The following is a 21,289-nucleotide window of genomic DNA, read 5'->3' as shown; positions in this document are numbered from 1 at the left end:
GACCTGTGCTCTCAGTGTCATCCTGAATCAATGTGATTCAACAGAGTTCAAATAAGAACAAGACAAGGAGACACAAAAATCACATAAAGAATTAAAAATCTGTATTACTCATGTGCTGCGGGACAGCTTAACTAAGAACAATTACTTTAGCTTTGAGAAGATACTCTTAAAGTTCAGACAGAAACACAGGAGTCTTGTCTTTATTATAACTGAGATATAGCTCTACATCTGCTACATCACATTCACTGCCTGCTGATTTGAATAAGTTCAAATTCCTGTCTGATTTCCCCATAAACTTTATACTGTGAGTTCACGTCAGGAACATCATTAGAATCAGGAAGCTGAGTTGAATAAATTTGATTCATCACTGTTCTGAAATGAAGTCTTTCATATGTGTGCAGAAGTGTTTTACTGGGACAATGACGGGAAACTGAGCCACAGCCGCCCCTAATGTAGATGTTAGCTAGGTGTCTGAATACTAAAATTAGCTGTGTTCTGATGGTCGTTAATGGGTTATCAACTATTTTTAGTAACGTGAAAAGCAGCTCGCTTTCTCTCCAGATTTACAATATCCATCACCTTTGTAGTTTCTTATCAAAGGAGAAATGGTGAAATCATTGTCTTTCATACAGAAAATGCTGTTGACTGCTTTGTTCCTATCCAATCTGGTTGCTGCAGTTGTGAGCTTTAAGAATGACTAAGGGCGCGGTCACACTGTGCATGCCTGAGCACACTTCACCCCTAAAGTCCAGTTTTTAAACCAGTGTGACCGCTCCGTGCTGTGCTCGAGCATGGTACACTTCCTTGGCCATGGGGCAATCTTGCTTCAGTATGGCACGGTATGGATTGCCAGTGTGACCACGCCCTAAGAAATCGTCTTATCGTCGATCAGATCATGTAGAAACATCAGTAATACATCGAGACAGTTCTATATGCAGACAGAAAAACCCTCACTTCAAAGAAATGTAAAGACTTGTAAAGATGTATAGGCTACATTTAATATTTGTTGTAAAATATGTCAAATTGAAAATGTTCCTACTACTCTAAACTTCTATAGTCTGACTTTGAGAGTGGAGGGAATTAAAAACACAACAACACAAAGCAACAATAGTTTCAAGGATTTTTATTCTTTACCGTAGAAACACTGTACATAAATTACTTTCTCTGAGACTAATATTGATGTACGGATAAGTGGAATTTCTCAACCTTCAAAATAAAAATAAAAGATAAACCCATGAAACATTGTCAACTCGTCTCATTTGTCTCTGGAAAAAGATTGGTAGCATATGATGTTAACTTTCTGTAAAGATCCTGTTCTTTCCTCTGAAATGATTCGAGTCCCGCCCTGTAAACACACATACACACAAAGAAAACTCATCTAGAAGAGTACAGGGACCCACAATCAATGAGAAAACATCCACATCGATTTCTGATCAATCACTGTTACTCATTAAAGTCACTGATGGCGATGCACTGTCCCTTTAAGGAGAAACAAGCAAAAAACGAGGAGAGAAGCAACGATTAGTTACTACTCACAGCGACCCTGACCCCCCCACCCCCACCCCAAAGCCATGACAACATGTTTCTATTGCAAGCAATACTACTACCTCTGACCGATAAAAGCACAAGGTCTATGCGATATGAGTCACATTTTGCAGAAGTGAAGGAGTCCTGGGCGGACTGCGGACCAGTGTTTGAGCCCACTCCAGTCCACAGAGCGTATACCCACGCAGAACCATCCACATACAACCATTGTAGTTTGAAACTGTTTGATTTTATAGACCTTATTAGAGCACGGGGGATTCGGAGGAGAGGTTTCAGAAACGACCAAAAAGACCATCAGTAAGAAAGAAAGAAAAACACAACTCATAGTTTGTGGTGTTGTTCAGTCCAGTCCTGATCCATTCCTGTGGAGGTGACGTTAGAGTAATATGCAGTAATAGTGGTATAGGTAATAGTATGTAAACACTTTTTTGTTCATTTTTTAAATCCCCTTTGTTGAAGCAAATGCAAGTTCATATATAAAAAAACAAAAACAAAAAAATCAGTCTTTTTTTTTTGCCTTCATACAAATTGAAGTCCTTTTTTTTAGTGCCTGTCTCTCTTAGAGAGAGTCCACACCAGTCCCACTTCAGTCCCATACAAAGAGCCACTGATTAAAGCTCCTTTAGACTCATAGAGGTCTATAATCCAAAGTGACAGCTCACATCTGGAACCACACAGATATGATACCTGCAACATCTGTCAGGATCCACAGGCGTCTGGTTTTTGACTTGTTGGACAGTTCAGAACTGTCTAAATGCTTGCAGGCTGCTGAAATGCTCGGTCGGCTACGTGGACGAATCTCTACATCTGACTGTTTCACAGCTAGTTAGCACACGATTATAGCACTCGGGTTTAGACCCGGCCACCAGAGAGACAGACAGAGAAACAGAAAGAGAGAGAGAAGGCATTGGTTTAGAGACTGAACCTCCGAGCAGGCTCATGTGGACATTAAGTTACGTAAAGTTTCTGGTCGGTTGTGTTGAAGAATAAAACTTGTTTGGGCTCTCTTAGGAGGCGTGTCTCTGCACAGTTTAGTCTGTGACATCCATTTAGTGTTAAAACTGAACCTTTGTTAGTCTCTGACAGTCACAGGGGGAGATATTCGACGTTTGCTGATGCCGTGTTACCTCCTCCCGATCTCGCTCTGCCGTAGGAACTGCATGTTGTTGGCGCTGTCGGCGAGCTCGGGGTACTGCTCTATGGACAGGACGTAGTAGCCGTCGTAACCTAAAACCTTCCCGCTGCTTAGCAGCTGCCTCTTCTCTCCCTCCGTCCACAGCCGGACCCCCTCCTCTCCGTCTCTGACCCGCTGCTGCTCCCGGGACCAGGCGTTCGACAGCGCCCTCTGCCTGGCGTGCTCCAAGATTCGTGCTTTCTCTTCGTCCAGCGTCGTCCCATAGCGCACGTGGAGCGCCAGAGCGCCATACTGCAGCTCCACGTCAGCAAAGCGCCGCGTTCTCCCATTCATCACCGTCGTAGACTGCGACACCGTGACGTTCACTCCGTTCTCCAGCGACTTCCTGCCTGAGGTGAGCCGCAGCGCACTCAGGTCATTCTCAGGCAGGCTGGTCTTGATGAAGTAGTGCGTGTCCCGCCCCTCCACCGTATAATGGAGGTCCTCGAGGTAAAAGGCGTTGTTTAAGACTGCGGCCACTTTGATGCAGTCCTCGTTGGCGATGTTGAGGGCGTTGGTCACCACGCGGCCCTGGATCACCGCCAGCATCACACCCTTACCGATCAGGGACTTGACGGTGGCGAACCACAGCCACGGTTTGGTGTGGTCCGAGTGACGCCGGCTCAGCTGGATTTCAGGCATCCTCTCAAAGGACAGGAAGGACTGAGACTGACGAGTCACTTCCTGCTGGACTCCTGAGATCAACTGTGTAAGAGAGAGAGCGAGTCATGAATCATTTCACCGCCTGCTGAAAGAGATGTCTGTAACATAATTAAGATGAAGATTTACTTTATTGATCCACACAAGGGGAAATTCTGTTTTTACACTCTGTAAGTCATGAACACACACATAGGCTGAAATATATACACACATGCACAAACAGGATCCTATGGACATGCACTAATGGAGAGATGTCAGAGTGACGGAGCGGCCCACAGCGGGTGCTCCTGAGCTGGTGGTGGGGAGGGGGTTTGGTGCCTTGCTCAAGGGAACCTCAGCAGTGCTCAGGAAGTGATCTGGCACCTCTCCAGCTACCAGACCAAATTCCATATTTGGTCCGCACCGGACACCGGCACCCAACCCAAGTCCCTACAGACTGAGCTACTGCTGCCCGATATAATAATATCAACATAACCAGAAAACTACATTAAAGGACGGTGAAATTAAAGAGCACTACATTCATAAGGTGCGAAGCTCAGAAGCTGATATAAAACAATTAAAGTCATAGAAAACAGAATCATTTCAAGCTTATTTAAGGGCTGAGAGATGTTTGACTATTTGAACTACACTGTCTATTTAGCGTTATATTTTTCATTGTACTTTTTTGTTGCTTTGCTTGTTCATGTGACGATTCATGACTGTAACTGCAGTGTTAACGTACACATTCACAAAACGCAAACAGAAAGGAGAAGAAGAAGAAGACAGGAAATAAAAGTTTAACGAAATTAAACTTGGGACAATGGGAATCAAACTGATTAGTCCAACGGAAAATCTGAAAAGCACCAGCCCTAAATGTTATGATTTTTTTTGGGTGGACTTAAGAAGTCTCAAAGTTGATTTGAAACAGTTGCAGCAACCTGGTTTTGAAATAAATCTGAAAGGAAAAGCTGCAGAACAGTGCTTTGTACGGTCAGTTTTATTAAACTCAAGCACAGAGAGCTGGTACCTATTTTCTCTGCTACAAGATAAAGGTTGGTGAAATTACTTTTTCTTAGTTTAGCACTGGCTTAGCCGACCAATACTTCTGGAGTCTCGGATTTCCACTTGAAAAAGGTAATTATTACTACAAAACAAAAGGACCCGCAAAAATTCAGAACATTCACACCTCAGACAACACTCAGTCAGTTCAAATGTCCCTCATTTTCTTCATTATTTTGCTGCATTTGTCTGAACCTGTTGCATGTTTCTGTCTTCATATTGAGATGCTCACTTTGGTTTCTTTCTCTGAACCTCTCTCTCTCTCTCTGTCTCTGTCTCTCTCTCTCTCTGTCTCTCTCTCTCTCTATGTCTCTCTCTGTGTCTCTCTCTCTGTCTCTCTCTCTCTCTCTCTCTGTCTCTCTCTCTGTGTCTCTCTCTGTGTCTCTCTCTCTGTCTCTCTCTCTGTCTCTCTCTGTCTCTCTCTCTCTGTCTGTCTCTCTCTCTCTGTCTCTCTCTCTCTCTCTCTCTCTGTCTCTGTCTCTCTCTCTCTCTGTCTCTCTCTCTCTCTCTGTCTCTCTCTCTCTCTCTCTCTCTGTCTCTCTCTCTCTGTCTCTCTGTCTCTCTCTCTGTCTCTCTCTCTCTCTGTCTCTCTCTCTCAGGTGTGACTTTCTGATTATCTGTCCACCACACAGTGTAGCTACAAAACCGAACGCTGCTTAAATCTGAGGAGGGGTGAATGACTGGTCGCACTGGATGACTCTTTATTTTCTTCTCTACTCATTTCCTCTCTCATTACTCTCACTCCATTTCCTCCCACAGTCCCCTCTTTCCCCTCCATTTCCTCCTTCTCTTTCCTCGATGAACGTCAGCTTGTTTCTCTGTTTCTTCGCCATTTCACTCTCTCGTCTCAGACTGCTTCGTTTCTTTCTCAATTTCCAGTTTGTGGTTTTCATTTGGACTTTCTTGAATTGGTCTTTTGCTTCATGAAACTTTCTCCATTTCAGCTCTGCTTAGTCTTAAATGTATTTTTCCATTTTTATTGAAAATAAGAAATCTTTCATTCCCAATGATTACGTTTTCATCAGCATGTCTCATTTTCTCCCTCTACACTTCTGTCTGTGCTAACTAACAATACATCAACCTCTTATGATATTTGAGATGCATTTAGATTTTTTTTTAAGATGCAGGTGAAAGAGACACAATGAAGTTCACTAATGTCAATGTTTTGAACAGCCAAAAGCTCTCTGCAGTACCAAACAGCAGGTAGCACATTGAGTGGATATTAAACATTTCCCGTTTCCTGACTGAATACGACGCCCTAGTTGAACACTTATTGCTGTTAGCTTCAGGAAAGGATTGAAGAAGGAAGAAGAAAATGCATTTCTAACATTACAGAATCAGAAATACTTTGTTAATCCCCTGTCATGACCGAATGTCTCCCTGGAGATTCATAAAATATTTCTGATTCTAATTTTTAGCTTCTCATGCTAACCCAGCTATATAGGCTGAATCAGCACAGATGACCTAAACCACTATAGCCACTAAGGAACAGCGGTGGACAAAATCTGCTTTAATCCCTGCTCCATTGTTTTCTTGACTTTTTGTAAATGTCCACCAGGAGAATAATCTCATGAGGTATTTAGTTGCTACACATCTTAAAGAGTACATGTGAAACTTACAGGCAGATCGTCCCACAGCTGGCTCTTCTTCATCTCCAGTGACGGCTGGGTCAGGTCAAACTTGGGGATGGGGAATCCTGGGATGGCGTTGTGGAGATGGAAGCCAAAAGTGACCAACCAAATGTTGACATCTACGGAGAGAGAGAGAGGGAACATGTGGAAAAGAGTGAGTGAGAGAGAAAGAGAGAGGGTTTGATTGATGTGGGCCAAGACCACATCTTGTAGGAGATCTCAGCTCCTACCCTGATTCAGAGCAACTGCTCCAAATGATCCAGGTGTGAAAACACCCTTAATGTGTCTTTGGCTGCTGGAATAACTGAAAAGTTGGCCATCGTTCCCAGAGACATGGAGACATGGTCATGGTCAGATGAAAGCGAATGGTTTCAGGATTGGGAGGACCCTTGAAAACAGTTACTTCAGTTCCTTGTGACCTATCCAGACCTCATCAGTATTGTCTACCATTTATGTTTTTATACTGTAAAGTCATTGTTCCTGTTACCTGTGACGTATTCTTTGACCTGATGGATCTTGCTGATGGGGTTATTTCCTCTGAACATGTACAGGTTGAAGGGCTGGGGGTCTTTTCCAACATGCGTCCATGTGCTGATGTCAGGAGTGGTCCACCTTCAGGACAAACACACACTCTGGTCAGATGTGACACTCACACAGCTGGAGTTACATCCACCATCATGCTTGGATTAAAAAAAAAAACACAAGAAGGTGTGACAGACGACCCACCTCCCAGCGGGGATGTCGTAGTCTCGGTCTCCAAAGTGCAGCAGGCGTGTCAGAGGATCGTACAGGCCGCCATGGAAACCAATCACCAGCACAAAGTCCGGGTTTGAATCAAAGTAGACCTCTCCATATGCAGTGTATTGAACCTACACGCAGACACACACATTTTAAACATGATCCGGAGATACAAAACAAATGTATGTCGCATATTTGAGTAGATATCATGGTACGTACCTGTTTCAGCAGCAGCCCGTTGTTGCTGAAGACAGCCAGCGGCGTCCCCGTGTTATCACATGCAATATAAAACTCCTCTCCACTGCTGATCTCCATCGCAAATACGTGACCCTGTATAACAACAACACACCACAGTTACACACACTCTGGATGCAACAATAATGATATAATAATGTATGCCATGTGTTTTTCTAAAACTATAAGAGTGATGACAGGAGGGCTATGAATGATGATGCCACTTTTAATTAAATACTGTATTGGATTTTTATTTCATCGTTATTGCACAGACTGGACATTATCCAGATTCTTTGGATTTAATATTCCTGCATGATATTTGGTGAGGGCAAACACTGACAGCAAAATGATTTAATACCCTATAAGGAAAACTCCACGCACAACATTAACCCTACTGAACCGACCTCCCAGCAGTCACACATTATCTTCTGTTGCATAACCCTGTTATAATAAATAAATAACTGTAATAGTTTAAGCCTTCAGTGTTATCCAGCAGAATGCTAAAGCTTCAGAATTTGGATTCATCATATTAAACATTTGTTGAATACTTCAATATGTTACCTGTGTACCTGTGAGACATCGTGTGGGATTTGTGTTGTGGTTTAAACTCCTAGCTGGAGCGTTACGTACTTTAGAGACTTTATAAAACCTTAATGATGTTCCAATTCTAGCGTTCTACATATTTCTAAACACCACACATAATATCCCACCACATATATTGTAGGTACTGGCAGGTCATTTCTATTGTACATTTCTGCGTAAAAAGAGATGCATGTGAGGAAAAATTTGAAAAAATGGAATAGCTATCCAAATCTTTGACACAAACATACTACTCTTCTATGGCTAGCACGTTGCATGCTAGCCGAGGGTTGTTATTGTTGCTCAAGTAGCAATGGGGATTTAGGAAAACGCAAATAGCTGAAGAGGCCAAGGAAAGCAGCCAACAAGACACTAATACACAGTCCACTTCCTTTGAGTCAGGCTACAATTACTACTATTATTGTCTTTCTCTGTTTTTTAAGGTGACTCATTGAAACAAGTATAAAATATCCTGTTGATGTGAAAACAAACGTTTTGAATCTAGGGTCTTGCTCCTGCAGATGCACCATCCATATTCATCACGATAAAACAGATACCCCTCCAGCTAACAATGTGTTACAGGTTCTCTAACCTGTGAAGCATTTAAAATAAAATGAAAATGTTTTGGTGATGAAGTGGGTCTGCTACAATGAAAACAATCCCATCTTCTCTGATTGGGATGCTATGCATTCACTATGTTTCCCCTGAAGTCATCAGAGAGGAAACCTGCTCCTAACAGAGAATCATAAATCAAACACTAAGAGTGAAACCAGAAAAGAAACCACATATGACTTACACCCCTGGTTTAACTTTACCAAATACTGCATGTGTGTACCTGCAGATCATAGTAGAAGGAGGTGATCTCGGAGCTGGAGTGGTTGTACACGTGTGTGATTCTCGTGGGATAGTTCAGGTCAGCGTAGAAGAACTGCAGGTGTTGTCCCAGACTGTTTCTAGATGCCACACGCCGACCCAAACCGTCGTAACGGTACTGGATCGTCCAGCTGGCCGCTTTACTGTAGACACGGACAAGAAGACCTGAACACAGGACAGAGAAAAAAGAAAAGACAAGTTAAATAAAAGCATGGACTCTAAAAATCAGGGAGTTTTGTGGCCCCCATTCTTACTGAAATATTTAATCCGAGGTGTTACATTTTCTTTGAATAAAAACTGTATTCGCTAACACGTAGATAAATTATGTACCAGGTCATGTGAAGATGTGAGGGAAAATCAGAATATATATTCACTCATACATTTTTATTTAACCCAGATTTGTTGGAGTCTCAGCTGGTCTGGTGGTGACTATAAAATAAACTTTTTGCGCTTGTTGTCCCTCTTTATACTGAGCTCCAAATATTAAATAGGCAGTGAGCTGAGGCAGAGAAGCTCTTCCAAGTTCCTATTTGAAAAAAGTAAGCTGACCTCCATGTACCAAAAAATGCAGTTCTTCAAGTGTCCACTAGAGGCTGTCACTGAGGTGAGTCAATCCCCATCGAGCCCCATGTTTACTTGTCCAACTTTACAGCAGAAATAAAAACAGCCCGGTACAAAATCCTTTTGGTCTTTATAGCTAATTTTTTTTTGCTCGCCGCCATGGCAGATCCCTTTGAGGAAAAGTCACAGAATTTTCCACCATACTGAATCTACATCTTTTAGCCTTCCTGAAAAAATTTGGGGAGGAAATGTTTGATCTACTTGAAACAGTAGCCTGTAGCGTAAACCTTGAAATTCCCTGTCGCCATTAGGCTTTGCTTCCATTTGCATGAAATATTGCCATATAAATGTGTCAAGACCAGGACCCTAACCATACATTTTTAGTTTGGGTTGGATTAAAGGATATGGAGCTCAGTTATAAAGCACTTCCTGTTTCATACAAAACACGCAAATTTGAGGGCTTATCACGGTGACGCCCTTTGTGTTTCTTACAGAGGCTGAAGAACAGACAGAATCTTACTCTGTGGGAGACAATTTAGTTAACAACCTGCTCAAAAGGCAAAATTATGTAACAGGTGAAAAAAAAGAGTTCCTAACACCAGCTTGTGATGTAAAGGTTGCTACATCTCTATGCTGATCTATGCTGTTCTGTGTTCTGGCCTTCCCGGGCCTCTGTTTGGCTGCGTTGGCCAGAAACGCAGGGAGTACAAAAACAGTTCCTACCTTTGGAGTTGTATTCAAAGATCTCGGCTCCTCTCTGTCTCAGGAAGCCGTCTTCATCCAGCCTGTACTGTACGTCCCCAAGACGAGTGATTCGGTCCCGCAGATCGTAGCGTAGAGGGGTTAACCGCCCGCTGTTCCCAGGGTTCAGCAGGTGCAGGTTTCCATTCAGATCGTAGTTATACCTGCACGGCCAGATTAGAAACAGTTAACACCTTACAGCTGTAAGTAAAGGAGCTTTATCCATGTTTATTGGTGTGATCTTACCTCCACATCATCTTCTCGTTGAGGGAGACCGTCTGCAGCTGTCCATCCACGTCGTACTCATAGCCATATTTGGTGGTGTTGGCGAACGGTCCAATCTTGATCTCCCGTTTGGTGACTCGGCCCATGTTGTCATACTGAATGGTGATCCAGTACATCAGGGACCTGAAGATCTCGTACTGGATCTCTTTGATGCGGCCATGCTGGTCAAAGTGTTTGGTGTAGGTCATCACCGCCGTGGAGATGATCTGAGAGGATGGAAGATAAATTCAGATTATCTACAGATACAGATCAGTCTCTAACAGAGAGACGAGAGAAAGTGTGACCAGACAAGATGAAGCACGTCTTTTTGTCCTGCATCATTGCCACTAAAACACACAGACGATCATCTGTATTTTTCAAATGACTAGCTCAGTCTGAGTTTATCAAGTATCTCACGACTGCACAACTACAACACTTGAAGATTATGGAAATTAAAGTGTAGAGAGGAAGGAGACTGAAAATGCTTTTCTCTGTCTCTTTCAGTTTGGATTTCTACCTTCTGCTTTTCCTTTCAGGTTCAGATTAAGGATGTAAGGTGCTCGGTGGAATTGTCTCTCCTTCAAAATATATAAACAATACCTAAGTATCCACTCACAGTTTTAAAGCGTTTTTCAACACTTACATTTTGGCTTGAATCCATTCTGTCTCACCTGGTTGATGTCGTAATAGATGACTCCAAACTTCCCAAACTGCTCCACCTTCCCTGATATGTCATCAAACTGGTACAGGTCGATTGGCAGCGGCGTCTCGTTGATCACGGCCTGCATGCTGGTGACTCTGAAGCTGTTGTCATAGGTGTAGTCGAAGCGTGCGTTCACCATCCCGTCCTCGCTGAAGCGGAAGATCTGACGGTCGACGAGCGGGCCGATCTGCCGGTAACGGATGGAGCAGATGAAGCCTTCGCTCTGCAGGTTGACGGTCTTCAGCACGCCGGCTGTCTCATCGTACGTGAAGCTGACACGTGTGGAGTCGTAAAGGATCTCTGCCAACTTGTTCTGAGGAGACGAATAAAACAGAGCCCTTTGTGTTTACTATTATTCATAACATGATATTTGTCCTGAACTCATTTCTTTGTCCAGTGAGAACACTGCTGAAAAAATAGACAAATATAAGAGATAAAAGAGGTAAAAGATTACACGTTAATAATATATTTGTTTTTTACATCCAGGTAAAAGAGTAAGAAAAGATTTATATACCTGTCTACGATATTTGTAGAGAATACCACGGCCGGTACCAAGATGGGCGACTCTGAGGAGCTGCAGAGAGAAAGCCGAGAAAAGCATTTTGGATTAATAACATTACAATGATGAATGATCAATATGTTAGTGATCAGGATTAAACCATACTCGTCATAAGATCTTAAGATCTGACCAAGCAAGACGTGAGACATAAATAAGTGCACAGACACCTCATAAAGAGAAATAAAGTCGGACAGAGTTTTAGGGAAACCTGAGATTTCAGGAATAAGTTCTTAATATCACAAGAATGTTGGAAAGAGAATTGAGTTTTAATATTTTGAGAACTATATCTTAATAAAACAAGAACAGAGTTGTAATATTACCAGGATAAATTCATCCTTTTATGATAAAATCTTAATATAACGAGAATAGTAAAATAACGAGAATGTGAAAAAAGTTAGAATAAAATGAGAATACGTGTTAATTCATCTTTATAAAAAATTTTGTATAACATGACTAAAGTCACATTTAAAAAAAAGTCATCATAACAAAGTCGTGATATTACAAGAATATCGTATTGGAACAAAAGTCAAATTAGAACAAAAATAAAAGTTGCAATTTTACTTGAAAAGGTCCTTACTTAATATAATAACGTTGTTAATTATTGTGAAAAAGTCATAGTATGAATTTGGAGGTTTATGTGAGAAAAAAAATTGAAATGTAAAGGAATAGATTCGGAATTATATGAGAATAGTAAATATGGTAAATAAAGCTGTAGTTAAGTCGGTGCAGGGCTTTGTTCTGAATAATGTGTTTCTTGAACAAGCCTTCAGATTCCTGATATTTATTGTTCTTCCGGCTGTTGTATCAAAAGGTGATGTATTCAGTGATTTCTGTCTCGTGTCAAAGGTCATCCATGTTCCTCATTTTAGAGCTGGTGGCTGTTTGAATCTTCTGATATTCCACTTTTAAAACAACGTAGAAGCAAACCATAGACCAGAATTTATTACTTTATTCTTGCAATAATACTACTTTTCTTGTAATATTCTAACTATTCGCTGATTGTTTTTGTTGCTTTAATGTTGCTCTTGTACGCCATTGTCATACACAATTATACACGTCCTGTAGAACTATAACACTGGTCCTGCAAGGCATTGTGGGAGAAAAAAAAGGCCAACCTGTCCTTCCTCGGAGTAGTCCACAGTGACCGAGGCATTGCTCTCTGGGGGGTTGTAGATGTTCCGGTAGTATCCGATGGACCTGATGGTCTGCATGGTGTGGCGAGCCACGCTGGGCATGGTGACAGCGGACAGACGGTCGCCCGCGTCGTAGTCGAAGATGTACTGATGCTGACTGTGCAGCAGCAGGACCATGGACTTTGAGGAAACAGGAAATTTAACATCAATATCAAAACAGAGATATGTCCCACCATCTTTTTTCTTTATTTTCTGACGTATGAAAAATGCTGAAAAATTAAAGCAGTGTGTAAGCCCCAAAATCTGCAGTTCCTCAAATGTCCACTTGAGGCTGTCTGCCAAAACCAAGAAATCCCCATTAGGTCCCATATTAAAATGTCCAACTTTACTGCAGAAATAAACATGTTTATACCAAGATAGGAGAAACCGGTTTGGTCTAAATTGCTAATTACGTTATGGGTACACACTGTAGAGGGGATGAATAAAAAAATATATATATATTTTAATTTCATTAGGTTAAGAGTTTTGCACAGTAAGGAGTGTGGTTGAGTTGACTGACAGGTGGATGTGTTGTAGCCGTTTACTGGGAGGCTTAAAGCCCCCCTGAGCTCCATCATGTCATCTGTTTCTACACCGACCTTAAACTAAGCCCTGTTTTCACGACAACCATTTTCACCAGTAAACTGTAACTTTTTGCAGTTTTTTTGGCCATTGTTTACAGAACAACTGGGGTTTGGGTGCCTAAAAATGCAAAGTTTTGAAAATGGGTTCCAGAGTGAAATTGTTTGGAAACAGCAATTTTCAGCTCCTCTGAAAACGAAGACTCTTCGCACGTGTGCACTCGTCCCAGTCAATAGCAATGAGCGAGTAGGAGGACAACGACAACAAAGCATCCATACTGCTGCAATTAGGAGGTTGCTCATGTGTCCCTGTACATGATGAATCCTGTTTTTTCACACAAGCGTCTTCCTGTGAGTGTTTTCAGTAAACGTGACAGATGGAGACCGGACGTGAATGAAAAACAAGTAGAGGAGAAGGTGAGACTGTGCACAGAGTGACATGTGGAGTAATGGAGTGTTGCTCATTTATTCAAAGTGAGAGAATAAAATAAACTCTTCTTTGTGTTTGTCTATTCTTCACTTTGTCTGTTTTTTATTTTGTTTCGTGGCCTCCTTCCTCTTTTTTTCACCTTCCTCAGCTTCTTTTCTCTTGTTTGCACTTAACTATTTTTGATAGTGTCACAAAAAAAAAGAAAGTCTTTCTTGAACTTGGAAACCTCTTTACAATTACATAAAGTGTGCATTCCTTTTTTGACTCTGTACTCGTGTTTAGATTCAGCTACTTTTTATGAATCTCTTCCAAACGTCTTGAAGTCTGGCATTGAAGCTGTAGCATTTAGGAATCCTTATCAGAGCAAAATGGTGTAAATACATGCACCGATACATGTCCTCATAAGGCTTCCACACATTTAGTCTTCTGAGCAATCATTTATGCACTTCATTGTATTCTCTCGTTACGTCTTACAGTATGTCTCATCTCTGTGTCCCTCGCTATCATCCTTTCTCTTAGTGTCGTTATTTCTCTCCGTGTCTCCTCTCTCTGTCTAACATGCTTCAGCTAACGTCCCCTGGGTCTTGTTTCCTCGTAGTGCCGCTGTCTCTGCAGACTCTCTTAAATATCGCTCTCTGTCTCTCCTCCTCCATCTCTCTCTATCATCCCTTTCTTTCAGCGTGCACAAACAAGGCTCGCTGCTGTTTAGTGTCGGGCTTCATCTGTCTTTTCCTCCGTCTTCCCGAGCTAACAAACACAAAAAGAGTCTGATTTATCCCTCCTGTCTCCTTCTGTTTGTCCTCCTCCTATTTGTTATTTTTTACTACAGGGAATCTCCTCTCCTTAGAGACAAGGTGGGTTGTTTTCAAAGTTCCTACTTTCTAAGCATCTCTTTCCTCTTTCCTTACATACATCCTCTTCTGTCTTCTTTTAGAGTTGTTGCTGCTCTGTCCTCCTTTAGGTGACTCCTTGTCACCTCTCCTCTCCCAACAAATCAAAACCAGTCATCCATTGTAAAGAAAAGTCTCTCTTTTTACCCTTCAGGGAGCACTTTGGATAACAGTGACGGAAAGGACGTCTTTACTGTGTGACACAAATGTCCTCTTTTTGTATATCCTCATATACTTTTCCAGAGACAATGATGTTGGTAGCTAACTGGAGTTTATTTATCAGACTAAAGGAACTACAGGGGTATTCTGAAGATGATTTATTTATGCTAACATGGGGCGCTACGAGGATTGACTCACTTTAGGGGACAGCCTCTAGTGGACACTTGAAGAACTTCTGTATTGTCATTAATCTTTTTTTAACTCCACGAAAAGAAAGCCTCCTGATTTGAAAGCACACCGAGAACTAACTGTCTTTTCTTCTGTGTTAAAGACCTGTAAATCCCACTTGCAATGAAATGCAGTGAAAAGAGTAAATGCCTAATTAGCATCCAAGCTACGTGTATTACGACCTGACCCATACTCTGCAGGAGAAAATGTGAAGTATTTATTTTTATTTCTCTGTTCCTCATCTTTTGTTTTCTTGTCTTCTCTTGTTTCCCCGTGATTCGATGAGGGGAGCTGTGTTATTTCATTTTAAACTATTAAAAGCTGTTTCTCCCCCGCTCCTCCCTCTCTCGGGGAGGTGAGCCGTCTCTCCCTCTCTAGAGGAGGTGAGCTGTCTGTTGGTAGGAACACTCTTTGTGGCGGCTTGTTTTTCTCTCTCACTTTGTGACAGAATATTTCACACCAGGGGGAAAAAAATCTTCAATTAGTGCAGCTGACTCTTTCTGACCAGAATTTATTAAAAACCTTCTTTGTGAGAGGAAAAAAAGTGTGTGTGCTTGTTGTCTTCAGTGTGTCATTTATCTTTTAATTTATGTGAGTCGTGCAGCATTTATGTCTTCTTAAGAAGGAGAGTGTTTTGTTTTGATGTTGATTTCTTCTATTTTTAAAAAGTGTGTTATTGCTTAAATTACTTTTTCAAGTATTGCCCTGATATCTGAACACTAGGGAGCGGGACGCTGAAGCAGAATTATTTTAAATCTTTTGTGAACATACAACCTTTTGGATTGAATTTGATAAAATCAAGTTTTTGTTTGTTTGTCATCAACTTCCTATCAGCATGCAACACAAGCGAGCGTCAGCAACAAATCAGCTTGATTCCAGTCCTGACAAGAGTGATGCAGCGTGACGCGACCTTTTCACCCTGACACTGTTTCACACTGTTTCCATTTTACTTTCTGTAGCTCGTTTAGACCATAGCCTGCAATAGTATGAAGCCTGAGTGACATCATCCATCTCTTACATCAGGGGGCTCCGGAGGCTCATCGGCAGCAGCCGCCATGCTGGAAATCCTGCCTCAGCCTAACTTTCATTCAACCTAACGACGGGCTGAGAGCCGGAGCTGAGGCAGGTTTTAAGCCTCTTGACAAGCGTAACATCACACCCACCTGTCAATCATGTCAGCTACACTCCTAACTATGGATACCACGTATCGTTTATAAAATCAAAACAGATGGTTTAAGATTGAAGGTGTAACTTCTGCCTACACTGGAACTGTTGCAGCTGGAGAAATAACTAAAATGTTAGAAGAGGATAAACTCTGTTGTAATTTGTGACTTACATACAAACTAGGCTTAATTGTATTATTTATGGGTTTAGTTTATGAAGCTGATGTTTTTCTTTTCCTTTTAATGAAAATAAATATATACATATATTGTGTGTTCAGTGCTCCTGCGCAGTGTGTGACGTGTGTGTTGTTGTACCTTATCCAGGTAGGTGTAGCTCCACGTCTTTCCATCAGCGAACACTCTGGAGATGATTCGTCCCTGACTGTCGTACTCCCAGCGCTCTGTGGTCGGACCCCTCTGCAGTCCGGTCACCTGCCCCGTACTACACACACACACACACACACACACACACACACATTATAGAAGGTGATTTCAGGGCTGAAGTTCCCTCTTAAGACCATCTTATCAGAGACCCTTGGATGATTTTTGTGTTTCATTATTTGTTTTTTCTTTACTATTTCTTTGAGAATAAATTTTTCTATTTTTCTTATTTCCCACACAATCGATTAGTATCTCTATTCCTTAAAAACTGGATCCTTTTATTCACTGTTTGTTTCAGTTTTCTGCCGTTGTGAAGTATTTATAATTTTGCTTTTGACCAGTGCTCTAACAATGATAATTAAATAATTGCTACAGCTCGGTAGTTTACGCTTCATCAGCGGCAGATTTAAAGTCACTTATTCATTAAACTAGTAAAACATACACAGAAATAGTGAGCAAAGGCAGCGATTCCCAGTTCAAACCTTTCGTGGTTTACAGAAAATAGACCTACATTAAATCTACAATCAGCTGCTTCCTGTCACTGAGCTGCTGCTCAAATCCAACATGGTTGAATATTTTTTTACTGATGGCGGCCATGTTTTTCGACTTATCTTCCCAAATCCCAAACAGTGAAGGGAAGTGAATATTGGAAAAAGCCTACAAACACAACAAAGGAGTGTCCTATTCCACATTGCGTGCCTGACTCAAACGATGGCCAGAAACGTGACTTTATAACTTGAAATGGTGCTAAAATGTATCCAGTTTTTGTGTCTGTATTTGTATTAAATAATATTGTATGGACTTTGCCTGAACATTAGAAAACAAGTTGACTCTAGCATGTTAACATCCTGTATTTTTCTACTGATGCTCATCAACATACCTTATCCAATAAAAAAACTGAATGAATACAAAGTTCCAGATATTGTGAGTATGTGTCCAGTGAAAATCTAAACGGCAAAGATATCTCACTGTAGATAAAATCAGATCTAATACAAAAAAGAGACGCCATCATGGTGGATTTTTTTGGTCCAAGTTGTGTTTTTGTGTCTATTTTAAGTCCATGCATCATGTGTGCTATTCTTGCCTTTTAAAGAATAGAGTTAAAGCAGTTTTTATAGCGCCACCATCTGGTCAATAAGAGATGTTTAAGCTCAAATGGGGTTCTTCTTCTGGTTTTGAATCAGAACTGTAATGTGGTCTCCTCCCTGTATTAAAATGTAGTTCCTAATGTAACCACTAGGTGTCAATAGCATCATGCGTGTATGTTTGATTGTATGAGAATGAGAATAAATGTTTGTACCTTTTGAAGATTGTTTTTGTTTGTCATACCGTCTGTTAAATTGGTGATAATGTAGCTGTATGGATTTCGTTTTTTGTCATGTCAGCTGCAAGGGAAAAACAGAAACTACAGCACGTCTCAGGATTTATTTATTTGATTGGTTAGGTCAGACATTTGGTTCTGGACAACAAAGAAATCCTACAATCTACAAGTCAGGGAGTGTTCAGTCTTAACATGTGATGAAAAGTGTACAAAGAAGTCCTGACGTGATGCACAACTCTAAAAAGATCGTTTAGGACTTTCCTTTTGTGACCTGTGCTGCAGGAAAGGACGAGCATTAGAGCAGGAATAAGGTTGATAAATATGATTTTTTTTTAAATTTGCATTTGAGTTACCATTTTACAAATATTTAAACTATGTGATCAAAAGAAATATCTTTGTTTTTATATATCTTGAAATACTGCAAGTTTACTATTTTCTGTCATATAATGTATAAGTGTCTACACAAATTATGAACTGAGGAATAAAACGTATGAATGTCTGATTTTCCTTTAATTTTATGAATCTTAAATGGCCCACTCTGACGTAAAGGTGTATGACTGTGCAACATCACATTTTTGTTTAAAATGTTTTTTTCTCCGTGATGGACTGAGCTTTTGAACTTGTAGTCGTCAGCAGATTTCCTGTTTTTTTCTCTGGACCTCAAAGGGCAAATCCAAGGGCTATCTTCATTGTAATTAAAAGTTTCAGTTCTCCCAATGTGCACTTAAGTTACTCAGTGTGACACTAATCAAAGAAAGGATTAATGACTTACGTCTTTGACTTTTAATGATCGCAGCTTATAAGTGAAAAGTGGTAAATATTTCTAAAATATGAACTTTGTTCTCGGCTTGATCTTGATGTTACAGATTTTTATAGGTTTTATTTTCTTTCAAAAGAACCCTTTAAGCGTCAACACCACCTTAAAATAGGTCAAAGTTTTATTAAACCATTTAATTACTTAAAGAAAATATTCTATATTTAGATATAATGTCAACTTATTGTAAGGTGTGAGGGATGTTTTTATTTTATCTAACACTGATTGGAACATTTAATGCCTTTTTCTAATTGACTTGAAATTGTAAATGGTTGTTACCCTCAGAGATTTCTGGAGCAGTAAAAATAAAGTCAATCAATCAGTCAACTTTTGGTTATCTGGCGCCAAACCAAAGTAATCTTGAGTAACTTTATAAAGATCAGGTCTAGACGGACCCTGTGAAGCACCATAAGTAATCAAATCTGAAACCTCGAACAGAAACAGACTCACTGATAAACAGCCATCTGCCAAAAAAACAGATTTTTGAAAACTTAAAAATATATCATTTTTGGCTTTTTATTGTTCCCAGCTGACAGACAGCTGAACCCTCCCCCCCCCTAAATAAAAATAAAGTCAGGCTCACCTGGAGTAGGTGAGGTTGACTGACAGCAGTTTGCTGCTGGGGACCCAGAGTGTCGGGTGGCCCTGCGTGTCATAGATGATCTTCAGCAGGAACTTCCTGTGGTCGTCATAAATTTTCTCTGTTCGCAGCGAGCGATCGTAATCCACAGAGAGAAGATTCCTGCCGTTCACCTGAAGGAGAGACAGACATACAAAAGTCAGTTTGTCAATGAATAATCAGAAAAACTGTTTAATCAACGATAGCAGTAGAGCAAAGGTTATCATTAAAAAGAAAATAATCCAGAGTTCACAGCGTCGTTTATCTTCCTGGTCGTATGATCACAGTGTCTCAATCTCTACCCCAAAGCGTGAGCACTGAACCATCACGGACTTTAACGGGAGTCAGGTCAGAGGAACAGAGGGAGATGCAGAGAGAGAAAGATCTACATTATTTTGAAATACTTGCTCCTCAAACAGCTGAGTAAGAACGATTATTAATAAAACATTCTCCTCCTGGATCAACAAACAGAATGATCAAGACCCCCAGGTCTGATTCTGTATCCATAAAACATGATGTCATCACAGAGCCAGCTGACTGTCTTTGTGGCGCTCTGAATGACGTTCTGTTTGTTCAAACTCTCGTTTACAAAGACGTATCGTCCAGGTTCAGATCTACACTCACCTCACAGCTCCGTGATCGAGAGGACAAACTCACAATCAGACGTGTTTCATTAAAGAGAGAGGCCTGCTGGAACACGTTCAACGCTCCCTCCTCTCCATCCAGACACTCATTCATTTGTAAATTAGCCCTAGTTGAATGCAGAGAGGTGAGTAAAGGAGGGCAGAGGGGGGTGATGGCTTTGAGCCAGCTGGATGAAGAAGAATCAGGATAACAGCCAAAAGAGAGCATCATCAAATCAGGGAAACTCATCATCCTGCAGGTTGGCAGGGCCCATCATGTTCACCTGGATCCAAATAACTAAGACTATGTTTATCTGAACGCTGAGGCCAGGACTGTCGAGAGACGTTTCGTCTTTTCTTTGGAAGGAATCATCAAATCTGGAGTGAAAATGCAGCTGTGGTCACTGACTTTAATGTTAATGTCGAGTTTTTCTGTCTGTACCCTGTTACTTGGTTTGTTTTTTCTATTTTGTGTGTACGAGACTGTTCACAGTCTTAAATGACTTTTCTTTAATCAGCGGCGTGGCCAGCAGGGTGACACAGTGTGGCACGGGGCCCCCTGAAATCTGATTGGCCCCAAAATCCTAGACTATGATTGGCTATTGGCCTTGTCCCAGATAGTACTTCTGTTTAAATCAAATACAAGCAAGCAGCAATCTCCAATGTTGAAAATTGAAACCATTACTGAATTGCAAAAAACTTGCAATTCCCTGAGTATCCACTTGAGGCTGGCAGTAAAAGACCCAGAAGTCCCATGCACACCCGGTATTAAAATGTCTGGTTTTACAGCCAATACTAAAATGTTTACATTCTGGTTCAAGTTCTATAAGATGTGAGAGCTTATTTGCAATCCGAAGCCGAAATGGAATCAAGAGAATAAATAAAGCTAGTGTGAATATTAAAATTCAGTAGAAAAGCTGGATTAAAGTTCACTTGTGTTCACAATCAGCGCGTCATCATTACCGACTTGAACTGTCGACGTGTTTCTGCTGCAGGAATCTGGACAGAAGAATTGCTCTAAGTCCCAGACATGCAGCTGTCAGGTTCTGCACACATGTTGTGCTCATGCTCACCTCTCTGCTCATTATTGCTCGCTCGCAGTACAACAGTCACACACACATGCTGTCACACTCATTAGTGTTTATGGAACCATGCTGAGAGTGACACCGCTGCGTGGATCAGATTCTCAGGAGGCTGCACAGTTCCCTCTGATTATGCAGGGCTAGTTAGAGAGCACCTTATGTAATATTCAGACCCATCAGTGTCCCAATCGTTCTCTCCTAAAGGCTCGTAAAAACAACAACAGATACAACAACACATCACTCTCAGCTCTGTAACCCACAAGAGCTGCTCACATGGGGGCCAAACAATGGGAGTCAAACTGTGGGGTTTGTTGCCTCATTGCAAGAAGGTCAAATGGCCAGCTGCAGCCACTATGTGCTACATACAGTATATAAGTTTTTACCATGTTCCAGGGATATTTACTTATAAGACTCTGTCCCTTCCTGACGCCTGATTCACACTTTTGCACTGTAAAAACTCAAATCTGAGCGAGTGTTTTTGTCTAATTTCTACTTTAAAAAAAATCATTACAGGAAAAATGGGCCT

The 21,289-nt window shown here is 41.1% G+C and overlaps 1 protein-coding gene across 5 annotated transcripts in view; it reads right to left on the bottom strand.

Annotated features, from left to right (window-relative positions):
• Positions 1-1,108: 1,108 nt before the first annotated feature.
• Positions 1,109-21,289, bottom strand: part of LOC109986898 (teneurin-3) — a 319,906-nt gene continuing 299,725 nt past the window's right edge. For all 5 annotated transcript variants that reach the window (XM_065954775.1, XM_065954777.1, XM_065954784.1 and 2 more), the window contains 13 exons: positions 19,023-19,192; positions 16,239-16,365; positions 12,416-12,613; positions 11,256-11,315; positions 10,710-11,054; positions 10,021-10,265; positions 9,757-9,938; positions 8,435-8,637; positions 7,006-7,116; positions 6,775-6,917; positions 6,536-6,660; positions 6,037-6,167; positions 1,109-3,424 (listed from right to left, as the gene is read on the bottom strand). In XM_065954775.1, coding sequence (XP_065810847.1) covers positions 2,669-3,424; positions 6,037-6,167; positions 6,536-6,660; positions 6,775-6,917; positions 7,006-7,116; positions 8,435-8,637; positions 9,757-9,938; positions 10,021-10,265; positions 10,710-11,054; positions 11,256-11,315; positions 12,416-12,613; positions 16,239-16,365; positions 19,023-19,192 — 2,796 coding nt within the window. In that variant the 3' untranslated portion in view covers positions 1,109-2,668. The remainder of the gene's footprint in view (positions 3,425-6,036; positions 6,168-6,535; positions 6,661-6,774; positions 6,918-7,005; positions 7,117-8,434; positions 8,638-9,756; positions 9,939-10,020; positions 10,266-10,709; positions 11,055-11,255; positions 11,316-12,415; positions 12,614-16,238; positions 16,366-19,022; positions 19,193-21,289) is intronic.

This window comes from Labrus bergylta, chromosome 1 (genome assembly GCF_963930695.1).
Source record: "Labrus bergylta chromosome 1, fLabBer1.1, whole genome shotgun sequence".
NCBI classification, from domain to species: domain Eukaryota; kingdom Metazoa; phylum Chordata; class Actinopteri; order Labriformes; family Labridae; genus Labrus; species Labrus bergylta.
The sequence above is the reverse complement of the archived record's forward strand: the minus strand, read 5'-3'. Positions and strand labels throughout refer to the sequence as shown.